General features: G+C 42.6%; 1 protein-coding gene across 1 annotated transcript in view; it reads left to right on the top strand.

Annotated features, from left to right (window-relative positions):
• Window positions 1-17,412, top strand: part of LOC141131883 (chloride anion exchanger-like) — a 134,153-nt gene that overhangs the window by 56,182 nt on the left and 60,559 nt on the right. The window contains exons 11-15 of the mRNA XM_073619673.1: window positions 11,850-11,949; window positions 15,255-15,357; window positions 16,765-16,834; window positions 16,956-17,048; window positions 17,160-17,255. Coding sequence (XP_073475774.1) covers window positions 11,850-11,949; window positions 15,255-15,357; window positions 16,765-16,834; window positions 16,956-17,048; window positions 17,160-17,255 — 462 coding nt within the window. The remainder of the gene's footprint in view (window positions 1-11,849; window positions 11,950-15,254; window positions 15,358-16,764; window positions 16,835-16,955; window positions 17,049-17,159; window positions 17,256-17,412) is intronic.

Here is a 17,412-nt window from a genome sequence, read left to right as displayed (position 1 = left end):
ATAAAAAAATTGCATATCTGAAAAGCAAACATGATAAAACATAATAACAATAAAACATTGCAGAATAGAATACAGTAAAAAAGAGCAGAACAATAGAGAGAGAATAGAGAGAGAGAAAACAATAAAACGACAACTTTTTTTTTTTTTTTTTATATTATTTTGTGTTTTTTTTTACTTTTTTTTTATTTTTTTTTACACTTTTTTTTGTAACTGTAACTTTTGTAACTGGTACCAGGTTCGGGTCTCTCAAAATGCGATGGCATCTTGGGAGACCCTGTGAAAGTGTGCCTAGTCTGTGTAGTGCTGTACCCTACGCTAAAACTCAACTAGTGTATGGTAGCGTTCAAAACATTCACCAATGCAAAGACCAGGATTGTCAGGACAGGAGGGACAATAATAGCGGGTGTCACGCCTATATCCACACTTGCTGCAGACACGACATCTTCTTTGAGGGGCTCGATGGGTAGGGGTACTCAGGAGGACAATAGGAAAATGCCTCTCATGCAGCCGGCTTACTGCATTTGGTTGGGGAAGGTGAGGTGGAGCACCATCTGGAAACAGAAGGGCTCTGACGATCTCTTCCTGGAATTTAAGGAAGGATCTAGTCCATCCTGAAGCTCTGTATAGCACATGAGCATTCAGCAAAGCCAATTGAAATAAATAAACAGACACTTTCTTGTACCAGCGTCTGGCCTTACGGGAAACTAGGTACGACGCCAACAACTGGTCGTTGAGGTCCACCCCTCCCATGTTAAGGTTATATTCGTGGACACAGAGGGGTTTCCCCACAACACCAGTCGCCGTAGTAATTTGAACCGTCGTGTCTGCATGAAGGGAGGTAAGAACGAAAACATTCTTATTATCCCTCCACTTCATAGCGAGCAAGTTATTACACTGCAAGCAGGCTCTCTCCCCCAGCCTAAGACGGGAATCTACAAGCCGCTGGGGAAGGCCCCGGCGATTAGGTCACGCGGTGCCACATGCTTCAATCTGATGATCAAACAGGTGAATAAAAAGTGGCACGCTCGTGTAATAATTGTCCACGTACAAGTGGTACCCCTTTCCGAATAAGGGTGACACCAAGTCCCACACAGTCTTGCCAGCGCTTCCTATGTAGTCAGGGCAGTTTGTCGGCTCTACGTGACTATCTTTTCCCTCATAAACCATAAAACTACATGTATAGCCTGTGGCCCTGTCACAGAGCTTATACATCTTGACCCCGTATCTGGCACGCTTGCTGGGAAGTTACTGTTTGAATGACAAGCGGCCAGAAAACTTAAACAGGGACTTATCAACGCAGACAACTTGATGGGGTGTAAACAAGTCTGCAAAACGTTGGTTGAAGTGGTTTACGAGGGGCCGAATTTTGTAGAGCCGATCGTATCCAGGGTCTCCACGAGGATGACAGAGTTCATTGTTGTTGAAGTGCATGAACCGCAAAATCTACTCGTATCGTGCCCTGGTCATGGGGGCAGAGAACAAGGGCATATGGTGAATTGGGTCAGTGGACCAATATGACCGCAACTCACTCTTTTTAGTTATGCCCATGCTGAGGGAAAGGCCCAGAAAGATCTTAAATTCAGAAATTGGTTTCCAATCTCTGGCAAGGGAGGACTGGGGAATAGTGGCAATGTTTTGACCAGCGTACAAATTGCTTTGGTCCACAATAGATCTATAGAGATCTTCGGTGAAAAACAGCGAATAAAAATCAAGAGATGTAAAATCAACTGTTTCCACCTGAATGCCGGGTTGGCCAGTCAATGGGGTAGTACGGGTGCTGCAGAAGTGGTGGGTTCCCAATTAGGATTGGCGAATGCAGCAGGAAGGGCACTATGGGCACGATAGGCCTGTGTTCGTCTTCACCAGCTTGAACTGCACTTATGGGACTCGCCACGTCACCAAGTGTTACTGCAGTGCTGGATGTATGACCAGGGTGTACTAGGTCGCTGGTGCTTGCCAGTTCACCAGAAGGAATAGCGGCGCTAGTACTGCTCTGCTCCATACGAGGTACCTGCGATTCTTGCACCTCAACAACAGTACAGAGCATTGTACAGAGCATTGCAGGGTTGTACAATTAAGACGACAATTTACCACATAGGTGAAACTTATACAACGATAAGCCCATCAGCTGATCTTCTTTACAAGCAAAGGCCCTGGCTGGGTTTAAGCCATCTGCCTGTCTTTGCTTGCCAGCTGGTAAGCAGGTTTTTCTTAAGGTGGCGCCACGTTTGATTTGATTTGGTTCACCCTGGTGTTTGATTCCATAGGTTGAACTGTCACTGATTTATCCACGAGCAATTGCATGGACTTTCCATTTATTAGCGCAGCTTCCCTTCCCTTTCTATACCTCAACAACAGCAGAAGAAGATCGGGGTTTGGTACGCCTGACCTTGGCAGGGACCACAACTCCGTCGTCAGAGCTATCTGTCATGGAGCAACTGTCCTCTACAGGATCGTATTCTGAGCCTGAATCTGACAGATGAGTGACTTCCTCTTCACTATCTGTCATGCTCAGAAACATGTAGGCCTCTTCACTAGTGAACCTTCAATTTGCCACTTTGGGCTCTAAATTTAGTGGTACACTAGTGAGACTCACAGGCAAAAAAGCTCCTGACTGTTAGCGACTGTATCAAAACGCTACCAAAAAACTGTTAGCGATCGCAGGGATAAGGCCTGACTCTGCGAACGCTGCAGTTATGTGTGTTTAATGTTTTGTAAGTGACAGTGATCGATCGATACTGCACTTGGGTGGGCTGGGCCGGGCGGAGGGGCAAAATGTACGTGCTAGCAGGTATCTGGGCTGATCCTGCTAACACTGCATTCTTGGGAACCCTAAACTGCTGGGGATGCTAGTATAGATCTGATCAGATATCGATCTGTTCAGATACTATACCACTAAGGGAGGTGTATGCTGCGTGCGTGGGTGTTAGTGGTACTGGCACTAACCTGACGCTGCCTGGGGCGATGCAGACCCTATCTGACCCTAAAACTTAACATATATCACCCACCGGGCGATCAGGGGGTTAAACCTTTATTAGGTAATAAACTGTGGGTGCCCTGAAACTATAAAAAATAAACTAACTAACCAGCGTCACCCTTAACAGTTATACGGTGATCACTGGTGAAAGGGTTAACTAGGGGGCAATCAGGGGGGTTAAAACCTTTATTAGGTAGTATATGGGGGTCCCTGATGCTATAAAACGCTGATGGCGAACCTAATTACTTACCTCCCTAACTAGCGTCACCTGTGACACTAATACAGCGATCAGAAAAACGTTCGCTTAGTGACACTGGCGAGGGGGGGTGATCAAGAGGTTAACCTTTATTAGGAGGGTTAGGGGGGTATCCTAGACCTAAAGGGGGCTAATACTAACTGCCCTACTACTTATAACTGTCACAAACTGACACCAAAGCAATAATCAGAAAAAAAAACTGCTATTGGTGTTACTGTGACAGGGGGTGCAGGGGGGTGATCGGGGGTGATGGGGGGTGAAAAGTGTGCCTAGAGTGTTCTACTGTACGTGTAGTGTTGGTGCACTTACTTGATGTCTTCTCTCCTCTCGCCGGAACGAAAAAGACCGAGAGGTGACATCACTTCTTCTGCCGCTGTTTACATTTCAGAGGCAGAGGAAAGTTTGTCATTGGCTGGGAGCGATCGCGAGGGGGTGGCCATGAATGGATGGCCTCCCCCTCACCTCGGATCGCTCAGGGAACGATGCCGACCACCTTGGGCACCAGGGGGGGTCCGATCGGACCCCCCGCCTGCGGGAGGCAAGTAACGTAACCATACATTACTTTGCCTGCCCGTGACATTCTGCCAACGTATATCGTCGTGAGGCGGTTGGCAAGTGGTTAAATCCCTCTGATTACGACAAGGGGTGTCACTTCAAAGCAGTGTTAATTTCGGCGACAAAATTAACACTATTTTAGTCGACTAACATACGACTAAAACTAAAACAATTAAGATGACTAAAATACGACTAAAACTAAAATGGCAATTTAGTCAAAAGACTATGAATAACTAGGTGGCATCTACTAAGCGACTGGAAGAAAAAAAAAATAAGAAAAGCCTTTTTCTTATTTTTGTTTTCTTTCAGCAGCTTAGTAGATGCCCCTACTTATTCTTAATTTTTAATGTCGGTAACATACAGTATTCAGGTAATGTGTGCAATGGCATTACAGCCAATAGAGTTTACCGTTTTTTCCTTTTTTTTGACATTTTAAAGTTGCACTTCTGTTTCTCAAAAAGCAATATTTTTGTTTGTTTATGAAACTTGGTTGTATTTAAAAAAGATGTTATATATCACAATGGCTAAATCTGTTTTTACTCCAGGAGTATACAGTATAATGAGTTTAGCAATTCTAGAGAAATGCTTAAATAATACATTACAATTTAACTAAACCCATTTGATTTTAGCTGACCAAAATGTACTGGAGATTTTAGTCGACTATAATGTACTGGAGATTTTATTTGACTAAAATACGACTAAATCTAAAGCCAGTGACATCACCACCGGTGCATGCGCTCTGAAGGTCTGGCGTATAGTGCCGGACCTTCAGAGCTTCGTGCTGGAGCCGAGGACTCCCACTCCCCCTGTGTGGGAGTCACGTCATCTCAGCTCAGGCCACTCATACAGCCAGAGCCCGCGAACCCGGAGGAAAGCCCAGGGCAAGATGGAAGCCCTCTTAGTGGTGACAGCGCACAGCTGGAGGGCTTCGTTCTAAGGTAAGTAATTCATAATGTGCTAGTATGCGATGGCAAGTCCATTCGAAAGTCCGTTGGTATGAACGTGATGATGTACGAAGGGACTAGAATAAGGATGTTCATAGCCAGTAGCCAATAGCTGCCCTTGCGTCCTTTTTTGTCCGTCGGACTAGCGTACAGACGAACAGATTTTTCGACCGGACTCGAGTCCGTCAGAAAGATTTGAAACATGTTCCAAATTTAAAGTCCGTCTGATTCTCGACAGAAAAAGGCCGCTGAAGGTCCGATGAAGCCCACAGACGGTCGGATTGTTCGATGGATTTGTTCCGTCGCACCAGTCCGGGTGTACACGGCATTACAGTTTTTTTTGTTTTTTTTAAACTGAAACATTTTACTACCGCTTTAACTATCGATCAAGATCCACTTCCCTGCGTGGGACATATTGATTGTATGGGTTGTCAATTATAGATAATTTATTCTTATCTGAGGAGATCAATAGGTAAATAAATCAATTATTTATAGAAGCATGTATGGTCACCATTGGATATACTTCTTGTACTTCCTAACCACTTGCCGACCGCCTCGCGACGATATACGTCGGCAGAATGGCACGGGCAGGCAGAATCACGTATACGTGATCAGCCTCCCGCGGGCGGGGGGTCCTATCGGACCCCCCGTGCACGAGGCGGTCGGCATTTCTCCTCCGGCGATCAGAGGTGAGGGGGAGGCCATACATTCGTGGCCCCCCCTCACGATCGCTCCCGGCCAATGAGATCATTCCTCTGCTGCTGTATAGTAAACAGCAGCAGAGGAAAATATGTCATCTCTCCTCGGCTTGGTATTTTCCGTTCCGGCGCCGAGGAGAGAAGACTTCAATGTGAGTGTAAAACACAACACACACACAGTAGAACATGCCAGGCACACATTACACCAGTCCGGGTGTACACGGCATTACAGTTTTTTTTGTTTTTTTTAAACTGAAACATTTTACTACCGCTTTAACTATCGATCAAGATCCACTTCCCTGCGTGGGACATATTGATTGTATGGGTTGTCAATTATAGATAATTTATTCTTATCTGAGGAGATCAATAGGTAAATAAATCAATTATTTATAGAAGCATGTATGGTCACCATTGGATATACTTCTTGTACTTCCTAACCACTTGCCGACCGCCTCGCGACGATATACGTCGGCAGAATGGCACGGGCAGGCAGAATCACGTATACGTGATCAGCCTCCCGCGGGCGGGGGGTCCTATCGGACCCCCCGTGCACGAGGCGGTCGGCATTTCTCCTCCGGCGATCAGAGGTGAGGGGGAGGCCATACATTCGTGGCCCCCCCTCACGATCGCTCCCGGCCAATGAGATCATTCCTCTGCTGCTGTATAGTAAACAGCAGCAGAGGAAAATATGTCATCTCTCCTCGGCTTGGTATTTTCCGTTCCGGCGCCGAGGAGAGAAGACTTCAATGTGAGTGTAAAACACAACACACACACAGTAGAACATGCCAGGCACACATTACACCCCCCATCACCCCCCGATCCCCCCCGATCACCTCCTAATCACCCCTCCCCCCCCTGTCACACTGACACCAAGCAGTTTTTTTTCTGATTACTGCATTGGTGTCAGTTTGTGACAGTTAGTGTGGTAGGGCAGTTAGTGTTAGCCCCCTTTAGGTCTAGGGTACCCCCCTAACCCCCCCTAATAAAGTTTTAACCCCTTGATCACCCCCCGTCGCCAGTGTCACTAAGCGATCATTTTTCTGATTGCTGTATTAGTGTCACTGGTGACGCTAGTTAGGAAGGTAAATATATAGTTTCGCCGTCAGCGTTTTATAGCGTCAGGGACCCCCATATACTACCTAATAAAGGTTTTAACCCCTTGATTGCCCCCTAGTTAACCCTTTCACCAGTGATCACCGTATAACTGTTACGGGTGATGCTGGTTAGTTAGTTTATTTTTTATAATGTCAGGGCACCCGCCGTTTATTACCGAATAAAGGTTTAGCCCCCTGATCGCCCGGCGGTGAAATGCGTCGCCCCACGCACGCAGAATACGCCTCCCTTAGTGGTATAGTATCTGAACGGATCAATATCTGATCCGATCAGATCTATACTAGCGTCCCCAGCAGTTTAGGGTTCACAAAAACGCAGTGTTAGTGGGATCAGCCCAGATACCTGCTAGCACCTGCGTTTTGCCCCTCCGCCCGGCCCAGCCCAGCCCACCCAAGTGCAGTATCGATCGATCACTGTCACTTACAAAACACTAAACGCATAACTGCAGCGTTCGCAGAGTCAGCCCTGATCACTGCAATCGCTAACAGTTTTTTTGGTAGCATTTTGGTGAACTGGCAAGCACCAGCCCCAAGCAGCGTCAGGTTAGCGCCAGTACCGCTAACACCCGCGCACGCACCGTACACCTCCCTTAGTGGTATAGTATCTGAACGGATCAATATCTGATCCGATCAGATCTACACTAGCGTCCCCAGCAGTTTAGGGTTCCCAAAAACGCAGTGCTAGCGGGATCAGCCCAGATACCTGCTAGCACCTGCGTTTTGCCCCTCCGCCCGGCCCAGCCCAGCCCACCCAAGTGCAGTATCGATCGATCACTGTCACTTACAAAACACTAAACACATAACTGCAGCGTTCGCAGAGTCAGGCCTGATCCCTGCGATCGCTAACAGTTTTTTTGGTAGCGTTTTGGTGAACTGGCAAGCACCAGCGGCCTAGTACACCCCGGTCATAGTCAAACCAGCACTGCAGTAACACTTGGTGACGTGGCGAGTCCCATAAGTGCAGTTCAAGCTGGTGAGTTGGCAAGCACAAGTAGTGTCCCGCTGCCACCAAGAAGAAGACAAACAGGCCCGTCGTGCCCATAGTGCCCTTCCTGCTGCACTCGCCAATCCTAATTGGGAACCCACCGCTTCTTCAGCACCGGTACTTCCCCCATTCACATCCCCAACCAAATGCAGTCGGCTGCATGAGAGGCATTTTTATGTCCTCCCGAGTACCCCTACCCAACTAACCCCCCCCAAAAAGATGTCGTGTCTGCAGCAAGTGCGGACATAGGCGTGACGCCCGCTATTATTGTCCCTCCTGTCCTGACAATCCTGGTCTTTGCATTGGTGAATGTTTTGAACGCTACCATTCACTAGTTGAGTATTAGCGTAGGGTACAGCATTGCACAGACTAGGCACACTTGAACAGGGTCTGCCAAGATGCCATCGCATTTTGAGAGACCCGAACCTGGAACCGGTTACAGTTATAAAAGTTACAGTTACAAAAAAAAGTGTAAAAAAAAAAAAAAACACAAAAAAATATATGAAATTTAAAAAAATAGTTGTCGTTTCATTGTTCTCTCTCTCTCTATTCTCTCTCTATTGTTCTGCTCTTTTTTACTGTATTCTATTCTGCAATGTTTTATTGTTATTATGTTTTATCATGTTTGCTTTTCAGGTATGCAATTTTTTATACTTTACCGTTTACTGTGTTTTATTGTTAACCATTTTTTTGTCTTCAGGTACGCCATTCACAACTTTGAATGGTTATGCCAGAATGATGCCTGCAGGTTTAGGTATCATCTTGGTATCATTCTTTTCAGCCAGCGGTCGGCTTTCATGTAAAAGCAATCCTAGCGGCTAATTAGCCTCTAGACTGCTTTTACAAGCAGAGGGAATGCCCCCCCACCATCTTCCGTGTTTTTCTCTGGCTCTCCTGTCTCAACAGGGAACCTGAGAATGCAGCCAGTGATTCAGCCAGCTGACCATAGAGCTGATCAGAGACCAGAGTGGCTCCAAACATCTCTATGGCCTAAGAAACCGGAACCTATGAGCATTTCATGACTTAGATTTCGCCAGATGTAAACAGCGCCATTGGGAGATTGGGAAAGCATTTTATCACACCGATCTTGGTGTGGTCAGATGCTTTGAGGGCAGAGGAGAGATCTAGGGTCTAATAGACCCCAATTTTTTCAAAAAAGAGTACCTGTCACTACCTATTTCTATCATAGGGGATATTTACATTCCCTGAGATAACAATAAAAATTATAAAAAAAAAAAATGAAAGGAACAGTTTAAAAATAAGACAAAAAAGCAAAAAAAAATAAAGAAAAAAAAAAAGCACGCCTGTCCCCCCCTGCTCTCGCGCTAAGGCGAACGCAAGCGTCGGTCTGGCGTCAAATGTAAACAGCAATTGCACCATGCATGTGAGGTATCACCGCAAAGGTCAGATCGAGGGCAGTAATTTTAGCAGTAGACCTCCTCTGTAAATCTAAAGTGGTAACCTGTAAAGGCTTTTAAAGGCTTTTAAAAATGTATTTATTTTGTTGCCACTGCACGTTTGTGCGCAATTTTAAGCATGTCATGTTTGGTATCCATGTACTCAGCCTAAGATCATCTTTTTTATTTCATCAAACATTTGGGCAATATAGTGTGTTTTAGTGCATTAAAATTAAAAAAAAGTGTATTTTTACCCCAAAAAATGCGTTTGAAAAATCGCTGCGCAAATACTGTGTGAAAAAAAAATGAAACACCCACCATTTTAATCTGTAGGGCATTTGCTTTAAAAAAACTATATAATGTTTGGGGGGTTCAAAGTAATTTTCTTGCAAAAAAAATAATTTTTTCATGTAAACAAAAAGTGTCAGAAAGGGCTTTGTCTTCAAGTGGTTAGAAGAGTGGGTGATGTGTGACATAAGCTTCTAAATGTTGTGCATAAAATGCCAGGACAGTTCAACCCCCCCCAAATGACCCCATTTTGGAAAGTAGACACCCCAAGCTATTTGCTGAGAGGCATGTCGAGTTTTTGCACAAAGTTGTCACTAAATGATATATTGCTCACACAAGCCATGGACATATGTGGAATTGCCCCCCAAAATACATTTAGCTGCTTCTCCTGAGTATGGGGATACCACATGTGTGGGACTTTTTGGGAGCCTAGCCGTGTACGGGGCCCCGAAAACCAATCACCGCCTTCAGGATTTCTAAGGGTGTAAATTTTTTATTTCACTCTTCACTGCCTATCACAGTTTCGGAGGCCATGGAATGCCCAGGTGGCACAACCCCCCCCCCCCCCCAAATGACCCTATTTTGGAAAGTAGACACCCCAAGCTATTTGCTGAGAGGTATAGTGAGTATTTTGCAGACCTCACTTTTGTCACAAAGTTTTAAAAATTGAAAAAAAAAATAAAAAATTTTTTTCTTGTCTTTCTTCATTTTCAAAAACAAATGAGAGCTGCAAAATACTAATCATGCCTCTCAGCAAATAGCTTGGGGTTTCTATTTTACAAAATGGGGTCATTTGGGGGGTTTGTGCCACCTGGGCATTGCATGGCCTCCGAAACTGTGATAGGCAGTGAAGAGTGAAATCAAAAATTTACACCCTTAGAAATCCTGAAGGCGGTGATTGGTTTTCGGGGCCCCGTACACGGCTAGGCTCCCAAAAAGTCCCACACATGTGGTATCCCCATACTCAGGAGAAGCAGCTAAATATATTTTGGGGGGCAATTCCACATATGTCCATGGCTTGTGTGAGCAATATATCATTTAGTGACAACTTTGTGCAAAAAAAAAAAATTGTCACTTTCCCGCAACTTGTGTCAAAATATAAAATATTCCATGGACTCAACAAGCCTCTCAGCAAATAGCTTGGGGTATCTACTTTCCAAAATGGGGTAATTTGGGGGGGGTTTGTGCCATCTGGGCATTTTATGGCCTTCAAAAATGTGATAGGTAGTGAGGAGTGAAATCAAAAATTTACGCCCTTAGAAATCCTGAAGGCAGTGATTGGTTTTCGGGGCCCCATACGCGGCTAGGCTCCCAAAAAGTCTCACACATGTGGTGTCCCCATACTCAGGAGAAGCAGCTGAATGTATTTTAGGGTGCAATTCCACCCATGCCCATGGCCTGTGTGAGCAATATATCATTTAGTGACAACTTTTTGTAAATTTTTTTTTTTGTCATTATTCAATCACTTGGGACAAAAAAAATTAATATTCAATAGGTTCAACATGCCTCTCAGCAATTTCCTTGGGGTGTCTACTTTCCAAAATGGGGGCATTTGGGGGGGTTCTGTACGGCCCTGCCATTTTAGCACCTCAAGAAATGACATAGGCAGTCATAAACTAAAAGCTGTGTAAATTCCAGAAAATGTACCCTAGTTTGTAGACGCTATAACTTTTGCGCAAACCAATAAATATACGCTTATTGACATTTTTTTTACCAAAGACATGTGGCCGAATACATTTTGGCCTAGATGTATGACTAAAATTGAGTTTATTGGATTTTTTTTACAACAAAAAGTAGAAAATATCATTTTTTTTCAAAATTTTCGGTCTTTTTCCGTTTATAGCGCAAAAAATAAAAACCGCAGAGGTGATCAAATACCATCAAAAGAAAGCTCTATTTGTGGGAAGAAAAGGACGCAAATTTCGTTTGGGTACAGCATTGCATGACCGCGCAATTAGCAGTTAAAGCGACGCAGTGCCAAATTGAAAAAAGTGCTCTGGTCAGGAAGGGGGTAAATCCTTCCGGGGCTGAAGTGGTTAAATAAAGTGATAATTAACATACTACAATGTGTGACTTTTGTCAACCACTGGGGACCCCTATTTAGGCTTAATTACTGATGGAATAGCATTTGCGTTAACCCTGCAATGTAGCTGTTCACTCCCTTAAGGTTGGGTTCACACTAGCGTATATTGGATGGGGGTTTCCCCGCATTCAATTCGCACAGCAGGAGATTGTGACCAGCTCTCTATGGAGCCAGTTCACATATCTCCGCAGTGGCTCCAGTGCGATTTGCATAGGAGCCCTGTACGTCTTTTGGTTCATTTCAAGTCCAAATTCAGCCAAAAATATGGGCTGAAATCTGAAATGGTGAACGAGGATGTACTGGACTTCTGCTGTGAGCCGATGCGTGCTCATATGTGAACCCAGCCTTAATGAATAAAAGGTTAATTCACTTGTTATCTAAGATTGGCCAGACAGAGTGCAAACAAAAATGAACTCGTTCTCCCACGTGTTTGTATGGAACTAAACATTATATAAAATAAATATGCAAGAACAATATTTAAACAGCTAGAAAATGTGCTTGTGTTAATAAATGAACTATGCAAATTAATATAATGCCTTTTTTTTCTTTTTTAGTCTGTACTTGGAGCTATATGTCTTATTAATTTAAAGGGAATGATGATGCAGTTTAGGGAAGTGCCTGTACTGTGGATGAAGGATAAATTTGATTGTGTAAGTGATATAAATCTTTATTAACTGTCATCCACATGACACATACAAAGGCTGTCCACATAAGATTGGATCCCTCATCAGGTTCTCATAATATAAGTTATCTGACTGTTTTATCATAGAATTCCACATGAAGCAACCCCCAAGGTTATGGACTTACTATAAAGAAAAAAGGAATAAACTTACAAATGCTTATACAGAACCTATCAGTAATTTTTACAAGCCGTAATAACAATATCCAGTGTCAATAAGCATAAAAAAAACAAGTGTTCAGTATGGAAAAAAAAATTGCTGGAAACATTTCAGGTATCACAGTATAAGTCATTATTTACTTATGAGTTCAGCTGACTTTAAAAGAGAACTCTGAACAAGTAGTTGAAATACATAAAGTAATATTTTCTAACGACCAGAAAATTAGTAAATTTGTTTATCCACTTTGTGAATTATGCTACAACGGCACACACTGATGAGCTCATGCTTTGTGCTCTCCACCTTCTAAGCATGTTCCCTGTGTTAGTCTGACAGTACTGTATAATGCAAAAGAAGCAGAGCGACTGACACTGCAAATTTTTTGTCTCTCAATCTGCATGCAATTGTGCAGGGCATTAAAGTGGTTGTAAACACACATGAAAAAGAAAAGAAAAAGACCTGCAAGACAAAGGCATAATGAGCTAGTATGTATAGCATACTAGCTCATTATGTAATACTCACCTGAGATTGAAGCCCCCGCTGTGGTACAGGGGATATCTCCTAAACCTTACAGGTATCTATCTGGGGTAGCTACAGTTAAGCCTTATTATAGGCTTACCTGTAGCAAAAAGTGGATTGTTTACAACCACTTTAAAGGAAACCTAATGTACAGTGCCTTGAAAAAGTATTCATACCCCTTGAAATTTTCCACTTTTTGTCAAGTTGCAACCAAAAATGTAAATGTATTTTATTGGGATTTTTTGTGCAGGACCAACACAAAGTAGCACATAATCGTGAAGTGGAAGCAAAATGATAAATGGTTTTCATATTTTTCTAAAATAAATATGTGAAAATGCCTAATCAGTGCCTAATCTAATGCCTTCAGAAGTCACCTAATTAGTAAATAAGGTCCACCTGTGTGTAATTTAACCTCATTATAAATACAACTGTTCTGTGAAGCCCTTAGCCTCGGTTCACACCAGAGGCGGCACGACTTGCAGGTCGCCTCACCGAGGCGACCTGCACACGACTGCCCGTGCGACTTGCAAAACGACTTCTGTATAGAAGTCTATGCAAGTTGCCCCAAGTCGCCCCCAAAGTCGTACAGGAACCTTTTTCTAAGTCGGAGCGACTTGCGTCGCTCCCCTTAGAACGGTTCCATAGCACAGAACGGGAGGCGACTTGTCAGGCGACTAGGTCGCCTGACAAGTCGTCCCTGTGTGAACCGAGCCTTAGAGGTTTGTTAGAGAACCTTAGTGAACAAACAGCATCATGAAGGCCAAGGAACACACCAGACAGGTCAGAGATAAAGTTGTGGAGAAGTTTAAAGCAGGGTTAGTTTATTAAAAAAAACTGTTCAATCCATCATCTGAAAATGGAAAGAGTATGGCACAACTGCAAACCTACCAAGATATGGCCGTCCACCTAAACTGACAGGCCAGGCAAGGAGAGCATTAATCAGAGAAGCAGCCAAGAGGCCCATGGTAACTCTGGAGGAGCTGCAGAGATCCACAGCTCAGGTGGGAGAATCGGTCCACAAATCTGGCATTTATGGAAGGGTGGCAAGAAGAAAGCCATTGTTAAAAGAAAGTCAAAAGAAGTCTTGTTTGCAGTTTGCGAGAAGCCATGTGGGGGACACAGAAAACATGTAGAAGTAGGTGCTCTGGTCCGATGAGACCAAAATTGAACTTTTTGGCATGAAAATAAACGCTATGTGTGGCAGAAAACTAACACTGCACATCACCCTGAACACACCATCCCTACTGTAAAAAATGGTGGTGGCAGCATCATGTTGTGGGGATGCTTTTCTTCAGCAGGGACAGGGGAGATGGTCAGAGTTGATGGAAAGATGGCTGGCTCCAAATACAGGGCAATCTTAGAAGAAGACCTGTTAGAGTCTGCAAAAGACTTGAGACTGGGGCGGAGGGTCACCTTCCAGCAGGACAACGACCCTAAATATACAGCCAGAGCTACAATGGAATGATTTAGATCAAAGCATATTCATGTGTTAAGCCTCGTACACACGATCTGATTTTTCGGCAGGGAATTGTGTGATGACAGACTGTTTGCCTAAAATCCGACCGTTAGTACGCTCCGTCAGACAATTGTTGTCCACCTTTCTGCCAACAAATGTTGGATGGCAGGCTAGTAAATTTTCAGCAGACAACGGTCTGTTGTCAGATTTTCATATCGTGTGTACACAAGTCCATCACGCAAAAGTCCAAAGTACAGACATGCATGCTCGGAATCAAGGCTCACCAAACACGACATTAGCAGAAGTTGCCCAAAGGGTGGTGCACAAGAGCTTAAATTCCACGTAGTGCATCACTACGTTAGTGTTTGTTGGCCGACAATTGTGTACCGTTTGTATGCAAGACAAGTTCCCGGCACACGCCCTTCGGACAAAAGTCTGACGCTCTGTTGGCCAACAATCCGATCGAGTGTACGAGGCTTTAGAATGGCCTGTCAAAGTCCAGACTTAAATCCAATTGAGAATCTGTGGCAGGAAAAAAAGGGGAGGAAGAAGGGGACTTTCAAAATTGCAGGTGTAGTAGAGGCCCCCAACTGGCAAATATCTTAGAACACCCAGCATCCATGTACCACCATCTGTGAGGATTAATTTTATAATACTTGTGTGACCATCTCTCTCTGGTACCAATAAAGTCCGAAAAAAAAAAAAAAAACGTTTTTTGGTAGATGGATCTATCCAAAATACATAAAAAAAAAAAATTTGTACTTAAGTACGCTAAGTATGTGTAAAACCCAAATACATTTTCCTGTATGTTTAGCATCATGTCTCACTGTACACAGTTTCCTAATAAAATTGTTATTTGTGAATCTGTACAGTTTCTTACATTGAGACCTGTTGCTTCCTGTGCTGCACGACATAGCTAAACTGCTGCCTGGCAATTAGCAGCAAAATTCTCAGTATGCAGTGGGAGCTACTCCCGTTGGCCATTGGGGTGCCTATTTTATAGACCTAATAGATCTATCTATCCTTTACTAGTCTTTCCTGTTCCAATGTATATGTTTTAAATTGTTGTTCTCAGTGTGCTGTAACATAAATATGTTCCAGTGTGATTACATTTCGGTGACAACCCTTCTTCCATATCTCACAGTCAGTATGGGTGGTGACTTTCACAGCAGCGGTCATTCTTGGCCTTGACCTTGGACTGGCAGTAGGAGTTGGATTTGAACTACTGACTGTAGTTTTTAGAACACAGTTGTAAGTACATCAAACTTTCCTTTGCCTTTCAACAGAAATATACTATAATAAATAATATTTTCTATCTACAGGGATGTGCAGAGAACTCTTCAGCAATGAGTGCTAAAATTACCATCCATATCTACTAGTCCTTATGTTTTAATCATAAATCTTACATGCAACACATTGCGCATTGCGCCCCAATACACACTGCACCATACACCCCACCCCACCCACTCCAACACACCACACATGTCTACTGTTTAACTTGACTAATGACAGCATATATAGTATAGGGTTACCAGATTTTCAGAATTTACTCTGGGAACATTCTACTGGGCATGCACACCTTTAAAGCACACCCATAGAACTATAGCCCCATTTAAATTCAACACCCCAATTTAACATGCCCTGAAACAATTATTCACGGGCTTCTGAAACAAGAGGCAGACATTCAAAGTATAAACAATATCAAGGACACCCATTTCCTGGTGACAGAATTCTCACAATGGGGGCTGTCCCCAGGAAACAGGGATAAATGGTAACCCTAAAAGAGTGAAATATAAACAAAAATCCATGCAACAGTTACTATTTTCTAGCTGCTCAAACTTAAAAAAATAACTCAATAACAGTATGATAGTAGTATAATAAATTTGCTGTGCTTAATAACTTGATAGTGAAGTGATATGTGATCAAATTCAAAATATTACGGTAACAATATAGTAATATTACAGTAATAATTCAAATTAAACATGACATAACATCACGTTGATGTATGTTATTTCATGTTTTATTTGATTTATTACTATAATGTTTTAAATTTGATCACATATCACTAAGTTATAAAGTGCAGCACATGTATTATACAAACCCTAAAATAGAGCATGTTTTATAAAATGCCAATGGCACAGGCAGTGAAAATGTGCAATAACTAAAATTATTTATATAAAACAACACTTTATTGCTGCTGTACCCTGCACGTACAGCTGTATAGTCACATGGGCTAACTTGCGCTTACAGAAAAATTTCCATAATGCAGCTTACTATAGATGAACATTTAACAATTTAAAGTAAAAGCATTTTGTATAAAGCAAAAAAAAGAATAAAATAAAAAGTGTACAAAATAATGTTAAACTACAGTTCCACAACAACAATCTGTTTCACTGATTTTTCAAGGTAATACAAATCTAAACGGACCAAAGAGCATGTCTTAGAAATGTGCACACCTAGAGGGCACTCATGGCTTATTGCTGAGAATCTACTCTAAAAAGGTGTATTAACATATATAAAAAATGCTTGTGAAAATTGATTTGCCCATTTTTGTCTTTCATACAGCTACTGTACGTGTTTTCATACATGATATATTTATATGATATATTATTTAGAGGTAATTTATAACACACACTTACATTTTTCTTTGCTTTTAAGCCCAAAATGTACACTCATGGCTAGAGTTGGCAAAAGCAACATTTATAGGAACAGAAAGGACTACTTGGATGTGAGTGTTACTATATATACAATACATGTTTTCATTCTGCCTCTACCTGTTTGTCTATAAACTGTCTATCTATTTAGCACGCAACAAGGGGGTGAAATTAAATATCTACATTTGTTGGTAGATCTTTGAGCCAGAGGGGATAAAAATCTTCAGATGTCCATCGCCTATCTTTTTTGCTAACTCTGGATTCTTTAAAGATAAGCTCAACTCCGCTGTAAGTTTGCATTGGTTTGTCACAAATGGCAATATATACCGAATTTATATAAAATGTTTTATTTGTTTGTTTTTTCTTTGAATTATTTCATGATATGCTTGGACTGCACAGGTTGGATTTAATCCAGTGAGAGTTCTGCACAAACGGAATAAGGCTTTGAGAAAAATTAGAAAGTTACTTAATAAAGGAATCCTGCAGTTTTCACCAGTAAGTCTGTCTGTCTACTGTCTATTCTGGCCTATGTTTGTTTAATTTAAGTGGCGATAACTCTAAAGCAACATTTCCAAATTACTTGGGTTTGCATGGACTGTGATTCAAAAATAACTCTGGAGCTAATACTAAGGGATGTATTTAAAAAGCATTG

The sequence above is a fragment of the Aquarana catesbeiana genome, linkage group LG03, assembly GCF_042186555.1.
Source record: "Aquarana catesbeiana isolate 2022-GZ linkage group LG03, ASM4218655v1, whole genome shotgun sequence".
Classification (NCBI taxonomy): domain Eukaryota; kingdom Metazoa; phylum Chordata; class Amphibia; order Anura; family Ranidae; genus Aquarana; species Aquarana catesbeiana.
This window is presented reverse-complemented; position numbering and strand designations above follow the sequence as displayed.